Source organism: Drosophila gunungcola, chromosome 3R (assembly GCF_025200985.1).
Source record: "Drosophila gunungcola strain Sukarami chromosome 3R, Dgunungcola_SK_2, whole genome shotgun sequence".
NCBI lineage: Eukaryota > Metazoa > Arthropoda > Insecta > Diptera > Drosophilidae > Drosophila > Drosophila gunungcola.
In genome coordinates this window covers 25,118,232-25,142,206 of record NC_069139.1, presented here as the reverse complement: position 1 = coordinate 25,142,206, position 23,975 = coordinate 25,118,232, and the positions used below count along the sequence as shown (strand labels likewise).

The window sequence follows — 23,975 nt, the reverse complement described above, 5'->3', positions numbered from 1 at the left end:
GAAATCTAACCTCTTTGGTACTTTTTGGCCAAGCCAGTTAACGCTTACTGAATCGAAATTGGGAAATTTCGAAATACTAAATATCCCCACCACGTGCTGCCCTTTGTTTTGCTGTTGTGCTTTTCGCGCTGCAAAAAAAGCTCAACAGCCCAGCAGCTGCTTTAGCTTTTTGTTGTTGCCCGCCGTGGGGGGAAGTACATAACCCCGCCCACTTTTCCGAGCGACTATCCAATCCATTTATGAGCCTCTTTCGCCTCTTTCGCTGTTTTTGCAATTAACGACCATTTGAATTATATTTGCGCTCGTAAAGTTTACAAGAACTCTCCGCCGGCCTGCCCATCCGAAAAAATAAGAAGAAATAGAAGAGCGGCCTTTTCTCATTTTCCCATTCACTTCGAACGTAGACAGCAGAAATTTTTACGACTTTTCTGCACAATGCGCAAATACAACGACAATGGACCAGTCGACCCGTTTCCCCCCAGCCAAACCTTGCCCCTCCACCTTCGCATTCCTCTTTGACTCCGGACTTGAACTACTGGGCCTGTGGATTTTATTGTGGGTTTTCTCATTTCATAAATAGGTTGTTGATAACACATTTTTGCACTCGACTTATATAAAAAATTCTCGGAAATAGTTTAAAGGCCTTTTATGAGATCAGACCAACAAGAACTTTTATGAGTTTTACTGTGTTTACTTTGCATTTTTAAGCTAAATAAAATAGTTTTTTGCTTTGATTTATAAAAACAATTTGTTTGTATATTAACGAACAATGTCTCAACAACAATGCCTTTAAGAGTCAGCATGCCGCATAGATTAAAACTAATAAATTAAAACCTATTTTAAATCAGCTTTTTTGTTCTTGACATAGCTGTCAAAATGTTTAACAAAATCTAATCATAATATGTAAAAAATGTTAAGTTTAAGCTAGAAGGAAAACTCTTTTCTTTTACGCTATGTTTTAATTTAATTTCTAATTTTACCTAAGTTCTTAAAGTATTAAATCCCAAAAGATTAGGAAGATTAGTCCTTTAAAATAGTTTAGTATTACCCAATATTTGTATACTAAAAATCTTACAAGTTGGAATAGATTATGGTAACCTAAATTACTCTTTAATACTTTCAACCGTCTCATCTTGATGTATTAAAATACATAGCTTTGCAGCCCATACCGCAAAGTTATTGCAGACACTATTTGTTTGGAACTGCAATATGGAATTTTCAGATAATTGTTGCCCTGGTATGGGTGCTCGCCGTTCACCCCTCAGTAGATAATTAACAACCCTTAGCTGCGAGTTGTCTTGTGCACCCTTACTTCACAATCTGTGTGCTTGTGTGTGTGCATCGATGCGCTTACCCCTAATTGCAATGCCATAAAAAAGTGCAATTCAAGCGAAGGACAACCACCGAAGCAGAACTGCGAGAGGTGAGCAGAGGAAGGCTCTTGGCATTTTGCCATTACATTGCAACCATGATTACGATTAGAACGGGCATTGTCTTGCCACCAGCCAGCAGGACGAAGGACTCGGGACTCCGGACTCTAAGGACCCAGAACTCAAAGCCCAGAACTATCAGTAGCTGCAAAGTTGGATATTTCAGGGGGTTGCGGAGGGATCAAATTATGCGAAACTGCATTTTCACTTTTCGCATCGCCAAGCCCGGGCCATTTGCACCATACGGCCAACTGGCGAAGATGGCCAAGCTGCAGCTGCTGCTCGATTCGGTTTTTGGTTGAAAGTGTCCTGGCTGGCAAAAAGCATCCTTTTCTGCATGCAAATTCCCTCGTCTTGGTATATCGAAAATCTCAAGAAGTGCAGCCAATCAACTGGAAATTGCCAAGCTTGGAGTTAAGTGCGCTGCCAGCTCCCCAGGCGTTAGAATTGATAACAAATACAAAGGCAGCAGCAACATCAGAAGCATCTGCAGTAGCAACTACTATGAAAGCCCACATGAGGGCAAAAACAGCAAAGTGAATAAGGCGGCTGCAAGTTCAGACTATGCATTATTAGTCAAACCAACAAGAGAGTCTTTAAATACAACAGAAATCTAATTCTTAAACCAAAAATAATATAGTTATATACATACATATATTCATATTAGGATATTGTTATTTTAAATATTAAAAAAAAATCTTAACAAGTATATGTAAAAAAAACGAAAACTACTGCAATATTTGACCTATCAATAACATTAGATTTAAAAGCCGCAATTTTAAAAAACATAAGCTACAAACTTTTAATGTTTCTGGATTAAAAAGAAAAAAAACAGCATAATTTTTTTTAAATTTAACACAAAACTAAAAACTAACTTTTAACACAGTATCAACAACAATGTCGGGAGAAACATTACAAAGCCAAAACGCACAATACAAGGCAGCAATATCTCCAGCAAAGTTAACAACAAAAAACAACAAGAGCAGTATGAGCTAAAACAGCAACATCAATTGATGTTTGAGCTGCAGCCAGATAAGCTACATCAGCAACAACTTAACTTAAACCAGCAACAAAAGACACTTCAGCAACAACAGACAATTTATAAACAGCAACAACACCAGCAACAACAGCAGCTACAACAGCAACAGTAACAGCAGCAACATCAAGACCCGACAGCAGCATCAGCAATCGCGACGGCAAACGCGGGCGCTAGGCGGTGCGAGCGGACCGCCGCCGCCCGACTGTCGGCGGCTTTTTGGAGCTAGTGCTTTTGGGGGCGCATGGGCGTGGCACTAGGGAGCAGCATAGTGTGCACCCTGTTGCGCACACGTCCGCCGGATTTCTCTGATCTCCTCGCACGCCGGCCAGGCCGCTCTGAGTGGGAGCGAGAGGAGGCGAGAGCGGCCATTTTGGTGGGAGCGAGACGGCGAGCGGCGCAGCGCAGGCGTCGGCGGCGACGGCAACGCCAGCAGCGACTGCAACCGCTGTCGCTGCTGCTGCTGCCGTTGCTGCTTTTGCTGAGCGGTCAGCGTTGGAGACTTTTTCGCTTGATGTGTGTGCCGGAATCTTGGGGCTCCAGAGAAAACCACTGAATAAAAGGCAAAGAAAATACTGCGAGCGGTCGCCGGGGAGAACTCGTTCCGGCGTTGAGCGAAAACGCCTTGAGTGAAACTCGCATTGAGGTCCCCGGGGAAAAGCCGCTCCAAAAGAGCTGCAACACACTGCCGGAATTGATTTTCCAAATTCGACATCTTCGCTTTTTGTTATTAAAGTGGAAAAAAACGAATTTCAACTGGGGACTTGTCGTTGGGCACACCTGACGACCTGGCAAATGGCAGCTGGTTGGCTTGAATTGGGTTCAATTAGTTGCCACCAAATGGCAATGTTGTTCGGGCGTAAAGTCCCATTTGAAAATCACAAAATTTTAAATTATTTCAGAGCTGCTTTCCTTCAAGCAGAACGCAGTGTAAATTATTAATTGCCTGCTATTCGGAAAAGTAATTGGGATCTTTACAGCCTTTGGAATACATTTGGAGGTCAAATTATTTATTTCAAACTATTTTAATGGGCTTGGAAATTAATGAAATAGGACGTACTTGAGCGATAAAATATTTATTAGATATATGGTATTTCATATAGAAGTATATGTATGTACAAACAAATTTTGAGATGGCTTTAACACAACAAAAACAAATATTTTAATTAAAAAATATAATCTTTTAAACGAGACTTAAGTGAATAAAAGACACTTAATAAATGCATAAATTGTCAATATTTTAAACCATTTTATTGCCGTCAGTGGGTGTACCTTCCAATTAATAATTTAACAAATTTTAGGCAAATATTTAAACCAATTATAAGTGCTTAAAACCGACGGACTAAAATATGTTTCCCTCTCTTCTCTTTTCAGGTCTGCGTCTTCGCGTGTGTTTGTGTGTTTTTATAACATTTGTGGATTACGCCTATAAAAACTACACCTCACCGCGGAGCCAGCGGAGGGCACCAGCTACAACAAAGGGTTGGTATACGAATTTAAATATTTGCCTTTTATTGCCATTTGATATTAATTCGAATTCGAGCGGAGCCGGAGATTAAATCAAAGATGCATAAATCAGGCAGCATTTTAAATAAATTCGCTTTATGGCTTGCCCAGCCACCGAAGTCGTAAAGTCTTTTGTCTAAGCGAGGCACCCAAAACCGAAAACCTAATTGCATAATGATTTAATCCCGGCCCACGGCTCCGGTGCATGAATCGATCATAATACCGCTCGGACAATCCATTAATATTTCTCGCATAATCGCTTTAAAAAGCCATTAACATGGCCATAAGTCCGAGCCGTCGGGATTTGCATCAATACTCGAAACTCGAGTGCGCGAGTTCTGGTTTCAAGCTCAGCCTCGGCGGCCATTAAATAGGAATTCTTCACAAAAGTATGCATAAAACTTTACGAGGCATGCCTTTGTTTTCGCTTTTGTTGGTCCAGATTTTATGATTTAATTTGGCAACTGCTCTGTGAATGGCTCAAAATGGTCACCCGAAAGCGATGGTGACCGTATAAATATGATTTCCAGTGACCGCTGCTGCACTGCCGCCCAGAAATTGCACGATTTAAGCCGTTTTCATTGCGATTCGATTATGGATGAGGCCGTAAAGTGTATTCTTGATTGCCATTAGTCGCTCGTAAATTGGCTAACGAATGAGTCGTCTCGACCCCGGACGAAAAGCTCCCTTTCCCTTCCCTTCCCTGCCCCCATCTCGACAGCCCACCTTGCCGCCAAAAGTTTCACAGTTCAGACCTCTCGATTGGCGAAGCCTTCGCTCGAGTATCCGCCAGAATCCGCATCCAAGAAGATACTGACAAAGACGTTATTCCAGTTTTTAATCTGCTCAATTGGCCGGCGACGGGTGGCGGACCGGGAGAATCCGACATCGCCATCGGATTGCGAAGGCGAAGTAATTAATATATTGCATTAAATGCTCGTAATAACGCATTTTTATTGGGGATCTCGGCACACACCAAAACAACAACAGCCAGAAATGTCCGCATGGCATTAGGGCGATGCACTTAAGATGGATATGGAAATTGTGGGGCCTCCAATTTACTCAAATTATAGATTTCCATTTATTTATAGTAACTTGTAGTTTCAAATACTACGCCGAAAATATTTAATACCATTTCATTAAAAAAGTATTAAAATGAAAATAATATTTTTCGTCTTTTATATCAAATGAGTAAGAAACTTAACATTTTGCACAATACTGTTCTTTAAGATTGAATATATATTTATAGATTTAATAAAAATTACAAATTAATAATTTTTTTTGAGGGAAAAAATGTACTCTAAAAACAATTATTTTTGGAGCGATCATCAACAAATTTCCCTTTAAGTCGGATAACTTTTTCGTGCAGCACTCTTGAAAGATATTGCTTTGTAAAGTTATTAAGTAAAAAAAAACACAGATTTAAAATAATTTTATTATAAATAATTCAAAATGGTTTTTTGTTTCGTTCGTCTTGTTTCGCTAAAAAGGCTTATAATACAATCTCTTTAAAAAACGCTGCACAAAAAAGATATCCGAATTTTTTAATCGAAAAAATATCGCTTGTAAATTCTTTGATTCTTTGTTTCTGCTTAAAACAATACATATTATTTTGTAAGCGTTTAAATAATGCTCAACAAAAATCATTAGATTTTATTATATTTTGTTCATTGAAATTACAATTTATTATTTAAAATTTTTGATTTATTAATATATAAATTGTCTTGTTTGTGTCGTTTAAGCTTAATGTATCAATAATACGTTTAAAATTTAAAATGCAGTTGTAACTCTTTAAAAATGATTACCAAATTCCATTCCCGAGTGACCCTACTGATCACTGATTTACTTCATGCATTAGCCGTACTTGCGTCATTTAAGCCAGGCTGAAAGCACTCTGAAAGCTTGTAATCCGATCGAGAAACATTTAAATTATTACATAAATTATAAATGTGTACAATCGAACACTAAAAGCATTTGCGCTCATTGAATATATTTGGATGACAGGTGCGGATGACAACGTGCCATCCAAAAGCAGTACATTTCATTTTTTATCAGTGTCGTATACAACACAGGGGCTAATTCCTATACTTGCTATATATATATTTATAATTCGAGTTGAAGTCAGACTGATAATGACTGAAAATCGCCTCCACAAATTGTCATCTGCAATGGGCGCTTATCGTTATATGTACATAATGTGCTTTATTGTCACTTAAGTACAGATTTAAATAATTTTATGACTTCATTTCATTTGTGGACGATCGCAGTGTCGGCGATCGTTGTTGCTGGAAAGACTATTTAACAACAGTGCAATGAAAAGCAAAAAAAAAGCACCCATATATATAAATAATAATCGCTCATTATAAGTAATCAATGACATTTTCACCCGCATATGAGCTCATTAAGCTTCCGTAATTACAGTATTAATATTTACTGGAAAGACAACGACAATAATAATGTTGACAATAGGGCCTCTTGATCAAGGAACAGCAGAAACTTATGATTTTTGAGTTATTTGTTCTACGAGACCAAGAGCACGAAATATACAATGTATTGCCGCATTTTAATATGAACTTTGATGGCTTAATGGCCTATTATTACTTTTAAGATTAGATTTAAAGAACAATTTAAGTTATAAAAGTAGTCACTATTGATTTAAGTTATAAAAAAACTCACTATTTAAGAATGTTTGATGTATTCAACAAAAAATTGCATAAATAATTAAAAAGTTTTCAGTTAGTAACAAAGCCTAATACATTTAATAAGATATTTATCTCACTCATCCCAATTTTCATTTTCAAAATACCTTATACGAAATGAGCTGTCTATAATAAAGCCTAGATGCCTACTTTAAAATAATTAAACCACTTCACTGTGCTTCAACAGAGCGAATAAACATAGTTTCCCTTGGGTGTTTTGTTTAGTTTTCCCTTTCAAAAGAGGAAAACTCACGAACTAATTTGCGTTAATTGCCCTTCACAGCGCCAGTACACAATGAAGCTTCAAGTGGTTATTGCAGGCACTTCCATTACAAAAGCATAACAGTATCAATATTCCAGGCATTTGCATAAATTGTACCCCACAGTCCGCTGATCGCTGGAATGTCAAATAAATTTGCTCACCGAACGCATACTTGACTAGAAAATCGTTAGTCGAAGTGCGACAGAAATGGACAGTTAAATAAATCGAGAGATGTCAGCGAGACAAGAACTTGGAACAAAAACATGGTCAGGGACTTGGATTTGGTTTTGAAGTCAAACTTGGACGCGGACATGGAGTGCACTTCAAAAAACAATTTAATAATTGAGCTTGTTACAACTTAAAATACAAGCATAATTTTAAAATTTCAATTTTTTAAGACTATTACATAGATAATTAATATTCCGAAATAAAAATAATAAAAAAATTGTACATGACAATTATAATGGATGTCACGGAAACGTATATTATGTTTTTGTAATATTCGAAAGCGATCACATATAAATGAGTTCACAGTTCAAAAAATTATATTTTAAAATCCTTTTAATCTTTGTAATCTTTTACATCCTTAATCGAATGTTTAAAATTTTACCAACATTACATTACATCTGAATGACCATAAACATGTTTTACTAGTCAATTTTGTCAAATTCTTTATTTGTATTTCTAAGGCTTGTAAAGTTTTTGGCGCCATATTTTTATTTATTGGGTTTAATGAATATTACCGAGACACTGAAGATTTTCTTGAGACCGCAGTATAAGCATGAATGAAATTTTTTGTACCGATAGAATTTTGTAGGAGTTTTTTGTTTTATAGTTGAGGAATTGAATAAACATTTTTCTCTGTGCAGTCGCATTGTGACATTCTCGAGCTTCGAGTTTGATATGCAGAACAGTCACTCGCGTGACAGTCAAGCCGCCGAGTGGATTGTGGTGCAGGGTGGAGTGGTGCAAAGTGGTTGCGGTGGGTGGTGCGGTACGAGGGCGTGGGCGTGGGCGAGTTTGTTTGTTGGCATTTCGCACGCATCCTTCATAAATTAGCGAGATTTATGCGCCGGGTACTTAGATTCGCTAGAAAAGCAACTGGAAATTGTGGCGGGGACATGGATATGATGTGGAATCGATACTAAATTATCCTCTTTGGCGACTAACTTCCTCCTATTTTTTCCTCCATCTCTTTTCCCGCCGGAGACACACCCAGAAAACGCCGTCTCTCTCTGCGCCCGGCCATCTCTCTCGCACGCTCATTATGCGCACTCGTTTTCGGAGTCGAAAAATCGATGGAATATGCAAAATATCGTGGAACCGGGATCCGCCTAAGTCAACAGAGAGATTCGGCTAAACCCCAATCCATTCCAGAAACTCTTTCGGAATGGAATGTAAATTTGAACAGCGTTTCCTTTGTTTTCTCTGTGGCAAAAGGGCCACCGAGCTGCTGGCTTTCTGGCTTTCAGTTATTCTAAAATGCTTTTCGCTCTGCGTATCTCCGGCCCCAAGTGTTGCCCAATGTAATCCGGCTGGTATCTGTATCCCACAGATACGAACGCACAGACCACTCAGTTTCGAGACTGGGTTTCAATTTCGGGTTTTTCAATCGGGCCTCTAATGCCCAAGGTGGTCAAAGTTGTCCATTTTCAGATTTTAATCGCTGGAATTTGTTTTAAGGCATCGGAATTTATGTGACAGCCCAAATTTTGAGTGTGACACTTTAGAAGCGTTTTTATGGTTTATTAAAAAACATATTTGTTTGAGACCCAATCCAGCAGCTCGTTTCGAATGCAAAGCGAAAACTAGTTTTTAATTAAAATCTAATTCGCTGGCTCCCAGGAAACAGAGATGGGGATAATGCTATATGGTATATAATTCGAGGGTGGGTGGGGATTTGGCAATGCAGCGGGCCAAGTGGAACTGCACTTGAGTCCCTTTTAGGCTGAAACTGGGGGAAATCGATCGAAAACCATAAAACAAAATGTTTATATTTCGAGAAGTCAAAAGTCAAATAGGAAACGTAAAGATCAACAGACCGAAATCTGCCATTGGTGGGCTGTTTCGAGGAGGAAAACGAGGGGGGAACTGCTCTCTCAGCACTTGGACTTAATTGAAATTTGAAATATGGTATTATGTGCGCGCAGTTCGGAAACAGTTCATAATGCCAAGCTCGAGCCAAGTTCGAGCACACGATTCTTGTGCTTGTTTATTGAAATGCTCGTAATTATCCAGTCGAGTGTAATGAGCAACTGGCTCAAGTGGAGGTGAATCCCCATCCCCATGCCCATCCCCGCCCACCCGTCGTTCCAGCCCAATGCCAATGCCATATGCACTTGTCCATGAAGGCAACTCGTCTAAAGAGTTGGCCAGGCCGGGCCGTTGCCTCAGATACTGCGCAAATGGTAATGGAGGCACGCCGACTGATCGGGATGCTCCGCTTAATCACCTGCAGATGTGGTTCTCGATTGGATTATAATTGGAAGGGCTCACCTCCAGACAAAGTAGTCCGGAATATTGGGAAACCATTCTATCGGAGAAACTCCTTAACAAGTTCAGTAAATATAAAATTGGTATGTAAATAAAGCACAGTCAAGAGGAATGCCAGAAAAAACTGTTATTCCTCTAATATGAGAACTATGTAAAATGAATACATTGATAAAACCTTTTCTCTAACCTGAGAACCTTGTTGATTTTTTAGTATTTAATAAAAAACGAATCCCTTTACTTTACACGTCTCTTTGATTTCCATCTTTTTGTCTCCTTTTAGATTAAATATTTTTGTAATTGGAATAATAACTTTCATTTAAAACAGAGAGTTTACTCATACACCCAGAGAAAAACCCCATAGTGAAATTAAACATTAAACATTTTCAAAATATAAACATACTTAAAATAAATTAAAAACATGATAGTGTAGTTATTAACGTATTTAATTGGTTTATACAATAAGAAATTTGTAGATTTCCATTTTTTTAATTCAAAACTACATTTTTCCACACTTCAAAATAAAAATTAAAGAGTAACAACATAAACACATCACCCCTCGGGGCTAAATCAGTATCGAAAAAATTTAATTCAAAGTGAAAATATTTGGATTTACCATGATTTTCCTCTGGGTGTATAGTATCAACAATAATTACAATTAAAAGATTTATAAGACAAGAATAAAAGATTATATATTTTAGTTCGTTAGCTAAATTATTAAACAAAGTAAAATTTGTTTTATTTTTTTTAAATTTGATAATAAGTTTGTACAAAATAATTGAACACAACCAGATCTAGTAGCTAATATATATTTATTAGAGATTATTTGGCCTCTGAAAGTATGCACAAGTATTGATAGTATCATAAATTGGCAGTAAATCCACTTGCCGAGTATTTAAATTCATTATATGCTTTTATAAAACTTAAAATTCCTCAATAGTGCACTGATTAAATTTAAATTCCTCTAAAATAATATGTACAAAAGAGAACATAATGACTGTAGAAAAGCAAAATTAACTCTGCTCTCCCCTTTGTCAAATGCAGATTTATGTGGCACTTCTATAAATAATTAAGATTCTGGATGATCACCCCTTGCCACAGGCGAAGTGCACCATTTGTAAGCCCATTTCGACGGGCATGTGACTGGCATAAAAATAGAAATGGTTCCTTACAGAACAGCTAATTAGGAAAACACATTTCCAGAGTCCAGGAAAATGGCTGAAACGCTCGTTTCGCCGTGCTTTTCTCACCAAATGTCCGTCCGCAATTACGGGGCATTTACATAAGCCGTTCATTAAATTTTATTGCAAATTTCTGCTATTGTAAATAAAATGTCAACAAGCTCCATGGCGTCGTCACATTTGCGATTTAAATTAAAACAAATGCGAAAACCCCAAAGCCACTAAGGAAGAGGGGCCAGGCGATGGTGCCCACACAGATCACAGCCAATTTCTATTTTTATGTGACGAATTCTGAGCTTTTTGACAAAACAAACGATGAAAACAGAATCGTGGCACAGCCGGCCAAGTGAAAGAATGCGATAGTCTAACGGAATGGCGGAATAATTTAAAATAATTACGTGCTTTTCGATCCCGGCGAAGAGCCACCTCAGCGAAATAAGTTTAATGTTAATTTGATTGCGCTTTTATTGATAGTAAAAACATTTATGCGGCATACAAAATGAATTATGAATGATTTCGCGGACAGTGAGGCGTTGTCAACGAGCCAGCCGGAATTAAATTCAGAATCCGATTGCCGATCGTCTTCAGCTGTGACGATCTCGTAGAATTGCCCAATAACGCATTTACGTTCGTTATTATTTGTATTTTTACGGTTGTTTCCATTTTGATTGGACTTAATTGGGCAGTTGGTTTGGTTTGGAAGAACAAGTTATAAAAATTTATTGGCTTATGATTCCCAATGAACAAGCAATATTAATTTAAACTTTAAAATAATTTTTCACTCAACGTTAATTGGCTAAAATTAGTCCTCATTTTTAATCAATAAACATTTTCTGTGTATTTACAAAAGACTTATTTGAGGTTAAGAATATTGCATGTGACAGTAATAGCTGAACTCTTGAGTGTTTCACAAAATTATGGAAGCTTAAAACTATTACTGATTAGAAAAGTAATTTAAAAAAATATAGCTGGCATTTAAGTGTTTGTTAAATTCTCTAAAGCATTTCAAAATCTAAGCTAAATAAATATAGGAAATACGAAGGGTTCAGTTTAAAGTGACTAATTAATATTTGTAATATTTTGTAAGGAAATGTATATAGTTTAAAATGTTTGCATCGACTATTTACAAAACTATAAAGCATTTTTGCGTTATCTTAACATTATTTTAAAGCGAAGGATATTTCACCTTTCGAATTCCGATTCAAGGACACCGACGCGTCCTTTACCGGGTTGCGTTTAGGGTTATGCGATTTGCACGGGCTGCGTTTTGGACAGTACAAGTCCTGCCGCGTCTTAAAGTCCTTGAGTTGCGTAATTAGACGAGCGTTTGTGTTTTTTTACGGACAGCTGTCGGGCGGTCTACCTGTTAGCCTTTTCCAGAGAATATCCTTTCTCCGGATGCAGTTTTTTACGCAGCCAGCGTCCTTGAAGGTCAAGTCTATTAATAATCTTTTGCCAAAAATGCAACCGGTTAATGGCTGTCGCCAAGGCAAACAAGTTCTCGTCTCGCTCTTGCTTTAAAATTATAAAAAACGATACTTTGCCGAATTGATAAATTAAAAAAACTGTCAACTGGGTTCCAAAGGTTCTGTTTGCCAGGTTCTCAGCTTCGGGCCGAGTCGGTTTGTCAACGAAAGTGAAGCGGTTAAATGGCGGTCTTGGGCCTAGAAGGATGCGGAGAAAGACGGAGGTCTGGCGGCCATAAACTCGACAAACAAAAGGTGAGCGGCGGTCGTAAAACGCGACAACATGGTGTGACATTCTGCCGAGCCGGCCGCTTCCATATTTTTACCATATCCTGGGCAAGGGGTTTCGAGAACTGGTCAGCCCTGCGACTTTTGTTTGCCATTTTATTGCCACTACTCGAGGGGTTCCCGAAACAAAAATCCGGCATTTTATGGCCCCTTTCGCAATTGGACAGTTTAACCCTTCAGCCGTGGAAAAAGGACTCGGAAGTCCATCTGGATACCTTCACTCCCTCGGCCACGAAAGGCGTACACACGTTTCGTGGTTCTGCTCCTTTTGATTGTGATTTATGGGTCGGGAATAACTGGAAACCGAGAGTGAAAACACGCAATTCCTCGCAATTGTTGTCTGAATAAAATATAATTCCAAAGCGCAGAAGCCAAGTCGCAGATATCCTTTAGATATGCATCAATGCGTTGAAAAAAACCCCATGTGCTTATAAAACGAAATAAATCTGAGCATATCTAAAGAACATTCAATGCCACCACAATATAAATATGCTGACATGGCGAAGCACAAACATGGCTTTAAATAACCATTCATAGCGAAGATTGAAACCATTTCATTTGCATTTGCCATAAATCAAACAGTTTTTGGTGACCTAGACTTCTTCTCTTCAGCCTTTGCTGAATGTATTCCCGTCTTCAAGTTTAATGTTTGTAAGATAGTTTTATAACACTGACTATTAAAATTTATAACACTGACTATTAAAAACCAAATTGCAATGTCTGTTTTTGTCAAAACATAGTCAAGTACACTTTAATTTTGAAATTCAACTTAAGTTTAGCTATATTTCTTGTAAAATCTTTTTGCTTGTCTCCGAGTCATGAGAGCTCTCCACCGCCTATGTGAGACGTCTCAATCGCTCCGCAAAGCACCTGTAAAGTATGCTGAACGGCCGTTCAGGTGAGTTAAGCGATGCGCCCCCTCCACCTGCTTTTGCATAATGTGGCCAACCGAATTGCTGGCGGGGCGTAATCACGTCTCGATGTGTGGCACGCGATGTGTCGTCCAAAACGGAGGTGCCATTGCCCAGTGGCAGTCTTTGTTTCGCCGCCACCGCTGGCCAATTTATTTTCGCCAAGATAATCCGCAGCATAATTGTACTGGGAGCCAGACTCCATCCAAATGGCCAAGTCGCGGCCCACATAAATTTACTGTTCCGCCTGGCGGGCATTGGACAATGTCCAAGAAGAATCACTTAGGAAAAAATAAAAATCAAGAAATATTATTTAGAAGTGCCTATTTCAATAGTACAAATTTGCAATAAATTTGGAAACAAATTTTTAGTTATAGTGAGCCAACAAACTTTAAGTAGAACGCTTTAACTGTTTTAGTAACATTTAAGTGACGCTTTATTATTTATAGAACTGACGTTTCACAAATGAAATAGTAAAGGAAAGTATTTTTTTTTAAATTTAAAAAATGTTTAAAAATATATAGGAGTTATACAAAATGTTCATATGATTTTGTTTTAATTTTTAGAGAGCTATCAAGAATTGTTAGCTTGGGGCTTGTCGAAAAGTAAATGAAGGATTACCCTAATGTGTTATAATTAATTTGTTTGTGTGGACTATGTTTGCCTGACTGACATAACAAGTTCGTAAGAACATATTTTAAAATATTTCTATCAAACAAATAAATCTGTTTTTCGCACAAAACAGCTTTATAAATCTCATAGTTCCAACAATTTTTTTTCCAGTGTATAGGGGAGGACTGCCCCGATGTCCGGCTGTGCGCATAATTGTCGTGCGTCCGCCTTAAAGTCGTGGCTAGTTCAACAGTAAAACTCCCTTTTAATGGCTGCCGGCGATGATAAGGCCGCCGAGTTTATGGCTCCAGATAGCAAGTGTCAGCGTCACGTAAATTCGCCAGCAAGTCGGCGAAATTAGGGAACCTAGTCCGCGGTTCCCAGGGGTTATAAGCCATGGTTTTATGGAGTTTATGCTAAAGGGATAAATAATTTTTTTGTGTGGGATGCTACCATTTTCATGTTTAATCTCTCGATAATTTATTCGGCACTTTGTCACCCATCGGAATTCAATTCTCCAATTGAATTTCTCAAATTTCTCGGGCAACCCAGCAATAAGTCGGTCAATCGATAATCGGATGACTGTGACCCAGGCAGTAAATGACAAAAACAACGCATTAGGGCTGTCAAGAGTTCGACCTCCACGATGACCGCATGGATGAGTCAAAACGGGGGATGCACTTAAAAAATAGACGAAGTTTCAAGCACAATGTCAATTTTGCAAGTTTAAAACATATTTTTTAGTTCACAAATTCACTTTTAAGTCACTTTTAATAGGCCTTTCTTAAAAGTCTTAAGTTAAAACATATATATTTGTATCCATTATTTGAAGCAGCATTAAATATTACAATTTTAAGTCAAAGTCTCTGGTTATTTGGAAGTGTACTTTGAGTTAAAATAAGTTTTTTTTTATTGAATTTTAAATATTAAATATTAAATTGCATAAATTGTAATTTTTGTATTATCTTATATTTAAGTTTATTAAAACAATTTTTGTTTGTGCAAAATTTATATTTTAATTTTTTTTTCAAAATATAGCTGCGTCAAAAAATGTTCGGAGTTATTAATTAATTTTGCAATGGTGTGTTAAGTGATAATATAAATTTTTTGTTGAACAATATAACCTTGAAATGCAAAACATAAGCATGAATACAGTTCTAAATATATTTTTCATGTGTGAAAACGGGTTTTGATTCGATTTTGTGTTTTGAGTCAGACAAAGAAAGTGAACCCAGGAGAAATGCGCAGGGAGCGAAAGGAAGATGTGCGCAGGCAAGGGGATGAAATGGAATTCGGCCTGGCAAAGGCTCATTTTAATCTATTTATGAAAACCAAAAAGTCTTGAGACAAGCCAAACGATGGCGGTGCAGAGGCGGTGCTCTTATCACGGCCATTTGCCTCCGCCATTGCACCGCCAAAGTGGTTGATCCGGTTTACGAAAAACCAATCCCAATTCCAAACCCCCAGAAAGCACTTTTGATTCGTGTGAATCTGTCGCTGGCTCTTCGGAGACTCGTTACGGGGCCAAAGGTCACCTGAGTGCGACATAAGTGAAGCCCCAAGTGCCGCCTTCCTATTATGCATGCCCAGTTAGTTCAATCGATTCGGAATCAATTTGAGCCCAGACAAAACATGCAAATACCATTGACATCGCATTGAGTTCAGCAATTAGCGTCGCGGTGGTCAATTCACTCTAAACGCTCACATTATACCGAATTAACTCGATTTATGCGCCCAATTAGTCCCCTTGTAATGGAGCATGTTTTTAGAACGTTTGCCTTCGCACTTTACAGCGAATTAAACTAATTGATAAGGTTAGAGAATTTCCATCACTTTAATTACATTAAGTGTTATCTTTATTATTCTCTTGACGATATATGACTTTGTAATGTAAATCTTTGTATAAGAACAGAGTAAAAACTTGTTTGTATTATAATAATAAAAAAAGTAGTAAATAAAACAATATATTAATTAAACTTACATCTTAATCTTATTTTATATGATCGTTCCTTTGACAGTTATAGAAAATAGTTGTCCGGTCGGTTTTTAGCATGATCTGTGTACACTGTACATATACGATTTTAAATGATTCAAGAATCAATCTTTTACACTGCGCGAAAAATCGTCATGTATCAAATATATGGAAGCCATAGGATATAGTCTACCAATTTTGGTCGAATGTCTAGGTATAGGTTATGAACACTAAAAAACATAATTTATGGCAAAAACTAGCATTTATACTAAAACCGCATAATTTATCATTTGTCCTGACAAATGTTATATAGGGTATAAAAAGTAATAAACAAAATTATACATTTATAGTTATTTATTAACCTTACAATTTAAGGTCAAAATTTCGACTAAAATCTTAACAAAGTATTTTTCTTAAATTTTTTTTTAACTCACAACACAGGTCTACATAAAAATGAAATGTTAAACCTTAATTGCAACATTTAAAAAAACTTGAAGTTGTTATACAAGATAAAACTTGGAAAATATTTAAATTTGATCTAATGTCCGTTTATTTTCTTGACAAAAAATTCAACAGATCAAGTAAAATTCATGCAATTTTAAGTCAGTACAATATCCATTATTCTGGAGCTCTATGATTAGGAATTCTAGGAAATGTAGAATTCCCAAGTCCAAAGTTGCGTATTTTATGGCTCGCCTATTTCAATTTTAATCCAGCACATTTACTCGAAAACTTCATGTTCCCGCTGTAGACGCCAGCTGAACTTTGGGAACGGCTCACATTTTGCAACCAGATGCGGCGCTTTCGATTCTCCGAGTCTCAATTTCCCCCCAATTAGCGCCACTCCCCCTTTTCCCAACGCCCCTGGGCACACCCAGTTTTACGAGGCTATTACCAGTCAAAGCAATCTCTGCCAATTCCACTATCGGCTATCGGAGCTGGCGCAAAAATCTTTAAATTGTTGCAAATTACTTTTGAAAACGTGCCTTTTCCCGGAGATGCATCCACTAGATTGCGGGAATGGGCAAAGATGCTCGGCGATCGTGCCGCCGCATTTGAGAAGAAACTCATCGGCCAGCACTTCATTTCGTTGGACACTTTAACGAGCCCAAATACAAATCACTCACAGTGGTTCTGACCCGGGGCCAACGAATTCGAGAGTTACGCAAAACCATAATTAACAAACATTCGGCGAAATCCGTTTTACGAGCGCACTGCTCGGACTTTCTGATTTATTCGTCTGCGTGCACGAAGAAAAATGCTATAGAATGTGAGATCTTAAGAAATGTACTGACAATAATGTGCAAGTTTCCTGATAGAAAATCAGTCTTAATTACAATTAATCTTAGCTAAATAATATACTTTTGTTCTTTTAATCATCAGGATACGTGAAATCTACATATTAAAAATGTTAAGTACACAGCTATTGTGTAAAGGCATTGGTATTTCAAGCCGAGAAACCTTGTCAAAGCTCAATGACTTTTTTCTCCGTGCATTAAAAGGGATTGGGTATATGATTTATCCGAATGGTGGAAATCGTAGGAAATCCTTTCCAGCAGTCACATAACTCTTGCTAGCCGGCTGATGGATGTGCGCGTCTAATGAAGCCGTCGGGTCGTTGTCACCATACTTCCACCATTTGTTTGGGCCCAAAGCCTATGGATCGCCTACGTGACTACACCTACGAATTGCATTCAATGAGCCCAGTTAAATCGTTGACATGAGCTGAGATTTCCTTCGACTAGATGCATCGAATAGATTGCACTGTCTGCGTTTGAATACGGAAAATAGTGATTAATAGAATGGCTGTACCTAGTAGGACACACTGCTGTTTTCCTTTGCCAATCACCTTTGCGAGAATTTCCTATCCATTAAACCTGCTCAGACATCCATCAAAATGTTGAAGCATTGGAATCAAATATTTACTTGTAAATGAGATACGTTGTTGTTGTATAGATACCAAATAACTACACTAATAAACAGAAATGAAAAGGAAAAAAAAAATCAGACTATTAAATAAATATATATAAATATTTTTTTTATTAAGATAAATAAGATAAATAATATTATATACAATGTATATTAAACTGCTTGATTTAATATAAAAATATCAATTCAATTCAATATTAGTTCAATTTTCGTGGAAAGTATTAGATTTAAAATAGCTCCTATTTGATAAAAATGCATTTTATTTTATTTAAACATGTTTTAAATTTAAATATCATTTTTAGATACCTAAGTAAATTCTTAAAATAGTTAAATACGAAATTATAAAAATTGTAATATTTACATATTTAAAATATCTAAAAACCGCAATAAAATCCAAATCAAAGAGAAAAGTATTTAAATTGAGTACAAAATATTTGGGCTTACTGCCTTTTACCAGTGTAGGTATAGTCATGACCACTATCCTTTTTTTATAAGTTTGACAGTTAAAAATGTGTATTTTCAAATTGATAAGTGACTCTTTGATCTTCACATCTTCTTATTATCATTTATATCATATTTTATTAGTGATTACTTTCATTAAACGCGGGAATAACATTTAAAAAGCTTTTTAAGCTTTATTTTTAATGAAAAACTATAATTATATTTTTAGCCATTTTCCGATGATCCGATTTTATTTAAACGTCTGCGCAACTGACTTGCAAAACTGAAAATTCTATACGATGAGCCAACATTACTCTGTTTTGGGATTGCCACACCCATTCAAGGATAGGCTGGTCGAAAGGTCCTTCGCATGACCCTCGACCAATAATGCCGTAATAATGAGCCACGCCCTGTTATTGGCAATAGCGATCGTTATCGGACCTTTCATTCGTCTGGCGCAAATGCCTTCTTTTGCCTTCTTTTTTTTTTGGTGAATTTTTCCTTTTCTTATCCTTTGCGTGAACTGCTTGATCGACCCACCCCCTCGGTAAAATTAGTCAGGACGCATGTGCACTGCTTACACTGCTTGGCGGAAGTAAACTGGTTACTGGGCGTTTCAGCAGGCGGCTTGTAGATGGCGCCACTGTGCACTGGCCATTAGCGACTTTTCTAATTGAAGGTTTCCATCTGCATCATCTGCATTTTTGTATCTGTATCCGTATACGCATCCTTCGCGGTGCGTGCGCCTCCGTTTCTGCTGGCCGACACCACCACTTGGCCATATTTTACCGCTTTTAAGCAGCGCGTAAATACTCACGCTTACTGCAAGAGTCCATTAAACGGTCGTAAAATCTTTACGAGTCCCAATATGAGATTCTCTTAATACGATTTTTTATGATATTGAAATCTCCTTTCGCAGCGAGCCCATCATCGCCCAACTTCGAGTCGAGAGAGACCATCTGAGGCCCACTCGCATTCGCTCCCCCTCCCCCTGCAGCTCACTTTTCCGCTTTTTTCCAGCTAAGGGAAAGCGGGAAAACTGAAAAACCACCGCCGCAGGTATCAAAATGGCCATCCCCTCACCAACAGGGCGTATGCGTGTGTTTTAATGTCTTGTTGAGGCCTATAAAACACGCTCGTCATTCCGAGCGATGACGAAAAGGCAGCGATTGGGATGTCGAATTTCATTCAGTTATCCACGGGCAAGAAAAACATTGGGGGAGACCTAAATTAGATCAAGTTCGATTTCTGGACCTTAGAAATTAGAAAACCAATCTTTTATTATCAAAAAATCTAAATACACCTTCAAATATAAAATTAAGGAAAAGCTTACAAAAATTAAGCAATTAATTATTTCCAAAATTCATTTAATTGTTTTATGCTTAAATGCTTAAATTGCAATCATAAAATGCTGTTCCTACATATTTTCTTATTGATTAAAAATAAAGAATTTTTGTAAAATTTTTTGAGTAAAGTTTATTTTTTATATTGTGTTCAGTTTTTGCATACTGTGTTCATATTTTTGGTTACTTTAAGCAGTCAGATAAACTCGTTTTTTTGTTAGCAGTTTTACGTTAAACGCACTCATGAACTGCCACCGCTTGAACCCCCACCAGAATCATCACTAGAGCTACAATCATCGTCATCATTGTCATTAACTTCGCCCGCACACAGTGAGATAACAAAGAGACTTAGGCTCATAGCATCTTGACCAAGGCACAAGGCAGCCATTGCGTAATCGCCCTTTTCATACTGCCCATCGATCACTTTTTGAAAGTTGAGGAGAAGGGAAATGCTAACAAATATTGGGATACAAACCAAAGTTTTAGATATATACACACATTCTTACCAAAATTGGTGTGTACACAAGTGGGCTGCCGCAAATAGTGCCAATAAAATGTTCTTGCTCGAGGACCTCCGAAATACACGAGTTTCAAAGCACATCATTATGAACATGCAAATTAGGGAACCAACCACGGTCATAAAATTGTTAGTGGATGAATATTTGACACCATCATAGAATAGTCCCAAATAAACTGATGGCAAAGTTATTATCAGGCTGATCTGTAATAAATAAATAGGGTTGTGCCAAAATGCTATAATATCATCTCATATATACTCACTGCCACGATAATAAGAGCCCTCCAGCTAAATTCTTGATGATTCGATGATTCTTCCCAGGGAATTTCGCTTTCTGCAAGGGGTGGAGCAAGTTCCGCGTCCTTGTTTCCTTTGCATATGATACCATTTTTTGACTTTCTCCCATTTTGGCCGCATTTAGTTCCCCCATTTCTAGTAGGATTGCACCTATTCATGTGTGTTTATATTGTATATGACAAATTCAGAAAATGTAATGTGACTACAAGATCTTTAAGAATAAAATTTGAATTAGTTAGTTCGAGAATTTGCCATTTTCTTTATTCTTAAAAAATGTTCTCATTAAAATGTACTATTATTGTGTGAAAAACTAAAAGTTAAACATATTTAAACTTGGATTCTATCGAGTTATTATAATAGTTGAAAATATGTAACTAAAATCGTATTTTTACAATCATTAAGGTACGGCCTTTACTAATAATATATATTTATTTCTTTTTCTATATTATAAATCATCTGCGTATGTGGTGAGTGTAAATTTAAGTACTTAAGATTATCCTTTTGGCTTAAGCCCAACAAATCGCCATTTCATGAATAATTATTGAATGCGCAATTTACAAAACAATGTATCATTAGTGCAATTAAAATGCAATAAAAGTAGAGGGAAAGACACCCAGACAGACGAGAGGACATTAGGTGTGCACTCGTATAAATTTTATTGAGTAATTCGGAGGTGACTCGAGATCGCTGCTGTGCAGTTGACATGGAGACCCAGATTCGGGGTGACCCATAAACCCGACCGCATCGGGGATTAAAAAATGATTGCGTGAGAAGGCATTTAGTAATCGTTGGAAGAACTCATTCGTCAGGCGATCGGGGGCGGGGAAAGCGGGGAAACCACGGGCAAACAAGCCGTAAACCGACGCTATAAAAGTGTATCAAATTAGGGAACGAACTTGATGTGCAGGGAGTTTTTATTTCCACCGCCACTGAGCCGCACTTTTCACTCGAGGCCAGTCTCACTCAATGCCATTGATTTTATGGCGAGTGACAATTGATTCTGGTCTCATTACTCATTCCTGCACTCGCCTCTGAGCCGAAATACTTTACAGTCTTTTTATGGGCAATTACTCCTGTCTTCTAGCGGATTTTACGAGCCGCACTCAGCGCCGAATTGCACTTGCTACAGCAATAGTTTCCGAGGTTGAGGGAACCAATGAAAGGAAAACTGGCTGCCAGCTTTTAAAACGAATGGATTTTCGAGTGCGTCACAAATGCAGCTAAAAGTGTGTAGTGTATGTCCATATTTTTTGGCCAAATTATAGCATGTAACTGCATTAAAGCCTACATAGTAGTTCAATAAATCCATTGAAATGAATCATAACTAATTCTACTTTAAGCAAACGAACCAAGGAAAATACCACCTATGTTTTATTCGGAAAATGCTAAGGGTACTTAAAATACTTTAATTCAACTAAATGAAAAAATAAAACTTTCTTACAGCCAAAACAAATAAACCTAGAAACTAAACTATTGTTACCTGAATTTAAATCATTTGGGTATTACAAATTTCCCAATTGGAGGAGTTAATAACCACCACGAGCGTATTAAAACAAATCTTATGTGGCTTAAAACAAAGCCTTTGACTACAGTATAAGACTCTTCGGAAAAGTAATGAAAAAAAAAAGTATAAAGATATTATTATATATTATTATTGAACTAATACTTATAATTTAATAATGTCTCTAGTTTAGGTTCAAGACACACTTATTGAAACTAAACTTTGTATTTTTTGTTTGGGTCTAGCACTATTTGGTAATAAAACTATCAAAAAACAAGAAGTGGTGTTCTTAAAAATTAAATCGAAAATGAATAGGCTATTAAAATTTTTTACTATCTTCACTTTCATGTTCTAATTTGTCAGTATATTTATTGTTTTACAAGTGTTTCCCTTCTTTTTATGCCTGTTTTGTTTTAGATTCAACCTGTCGCACGAGAGATTACAACGGAGCTGTTTCTTTTATGGTTTGTTCCGCTTTTGTTTAACGGTCCCGAAGATCACACGCAATCCCAAGCAATTCATATCCACCACCGAAGTCAGAAAAACCCGACTCAACGCTACGCAACGCAACTCGACTCAACCGAAACTCGACTCTTACCCCCGGGCACTCAAAATAGTGTTTTATTGTTGAAAATTACACTTCTTTTATTTATTTACGTTTTTCTGCATTTTCTACTGCTCACTCACTCTCACCCAGTTTCAATTTTTATATGTTTATTACGATTATTATCGTTTAATGGGGCTTGCTCGCTCGTTATTGCTGTTTTTGTTATTGTTGCACCAGTAGTTGTGTCAGACAAACGTGTGAAGTTGTTTTATTATTTGTTTTGATTATCAAAATGGGCGTTTTACATTTTTCCGGTCGTTGGGCGGCCCACCTGCCATGGGCCCCCAGCTTATATACCATATCCCATAACCCCAGGGCAAGGGCAGTAAATCACAGCCCGCTGTGAGTAGCTGAGTATCTGGGCAGCATACACTCAAAAATGAATAGCCCTTCTCTTTAAGGAATTTGTCTTAAAATAGTAGCGGTTGGTTGCGGCATTGTGGTTAGAAATTAAATCTTAACGTTTAACTTCCAAACCGAAGGCGTACAATCTATTTTCGTTACTAATTCAAAAAATATTGTAAAATTTTTTAAATGCACATGCTCCTTTAACAATTTAATTTTTAAATATTGTTTTTAGTAATAATTTTGTATCCTTAAAAAAATTGACAAAAAATATTATCAAAAAAATATATTACTATGAGCAATAATATTCAAGATTTAAAAAAGTAATTTCGCTAATATACTAAATTCACGTAAATTTCTTCCAGTGATCGAGTGAGATCGAGTGCACTCAGTGCTGGCCACTCATTCGCACTCTCCGTATGACCCATAAACATAAACCAAAGTGTGGCAAAATGTTTAATTTGGAATTTATGAGCAATTAATTTTAAAGCACTCGCCCGGCAGTTAACGCTGTTTCTGCCCCTCTCCCCTTTCGGCTACCGCCCACCCTTGGCAATAAAAGATTTAACAAGCCAGTGTGCCAAAAATTGATTGTTTATCCAATCCGCTGATTGATCAATTATTCAATTGTTATCGCCCAAGATTTGGCAATCACGTTTGAGCAAGACCAGCAAAACTACCCGAAAGACTATTATAAAAGAATTAACCGACTGAATGGCCTGGTGAGAATTCCATCAAACTGGCAGGTGCAAAAAAAAATGTATTTAAAATTGTTATGGTAAATATAATCTTAATGAAGCCAAAGAAAATGTATTGAAGTTCTTTAAAGCTGGTGGGAAAAAAAATTGTAAATGTATTAGCCTTATGCTATATTGTGAATAAATTGTGAATTATTATTGTTAATAATATGTTTTTAATAGAACGGAAAACTAAAAATATCAACATAACATCGATCTTTTTAAAGCATAATGTTAAGTACTGTATGTATTTTGTATGAATTCAGTTCAGGTAAACAATCATTTAATTCCATATACATATACATTGTTTGGATTGTAGTATACATTTTTTGTAATATTAACATATATAATCCTCTTAGTAATATTACATTACACACAGCTTGTGTAAAACAAATAATAAATACA

General features: G+C 37.0%; 2 protein-coding genes across 4 annotated transcripts in view; one reads left to right on the top strand and one right to left on the bottom strand.

Moving 5' to 3' along the window:
- Nucleotides 1–23,897, top strand: part of LOC128251886 (uncharacterized) — a 110,063-nt gene extending 86,166 nt beyond the window's left edge. The window contains exons 3-4 of one of the 3 annotated variants that reach the window (XM_052979134.1): nt 3,841–3,948; nt 22,299–23,897. In XM_052979134.1, coding sequence (XP_052835094.1) covers nt 3,841–3,948; nt 22,299–22,366 — 176 coding nt within the window. In that variant the 3' untranslated portion in view covers nt 22,367–23,897. Of the gene's footprint in view, nt 1–3,840; nt 3,949–22,298 lie in introns of those variants that run through there. The other 2 variants (XR_008267251.1, XR_008267250.1) reach the window with 2 other exon arrangements.
- LOC128251881 (uncharacterized) lies at nt 19,695–20,590 on the bottom strand. The gene is made up of 3 exons (XM_052979123.1): nt 20,347–20,590; nt 20,073–20,287; nt 19,695–20,018 (listed from the first exon to the last, which is right to left on the bottom strand). The coding sequence occupies exons 1-3, from the start codon at nt 20,536–20,538 to the stop codon at nt 19,808–19,810; spliced, it is 618 nt and encodes a 205-aa protein (XP_052835083.1). The 5' UTR covers nt 20,539–20,590; the 3' UTR covers nt 19,695–19,807.
- Nucleotides 23,898–23,975: the final 78 nt, after the last annotated feature.

Bases quoted from the DNA above. Each gene is read 5' to 3' on its own strand.
- LOC128251881 (XM_052979123.1), bottom strand. From the start codon at position 20,538: ATGAATAGGTGCAATCCTACTAGAAATGGGGGAACTAAATGCGGCCAA. The intron at 20,288-20,346 runs GTGAGTATATAT...TATTTATTACAG, and splicing joins GGGCTCTTATTATCGTGGCA to ATCAGCCTGATAATAACTTT. The intron at 20,019-20,072 runs GTAAGAATGTGT...AATATTTGTTAG, and splicing joins TTGTGTACACACCAATTTTG to CATTTCCCTTCTCCTCAACT.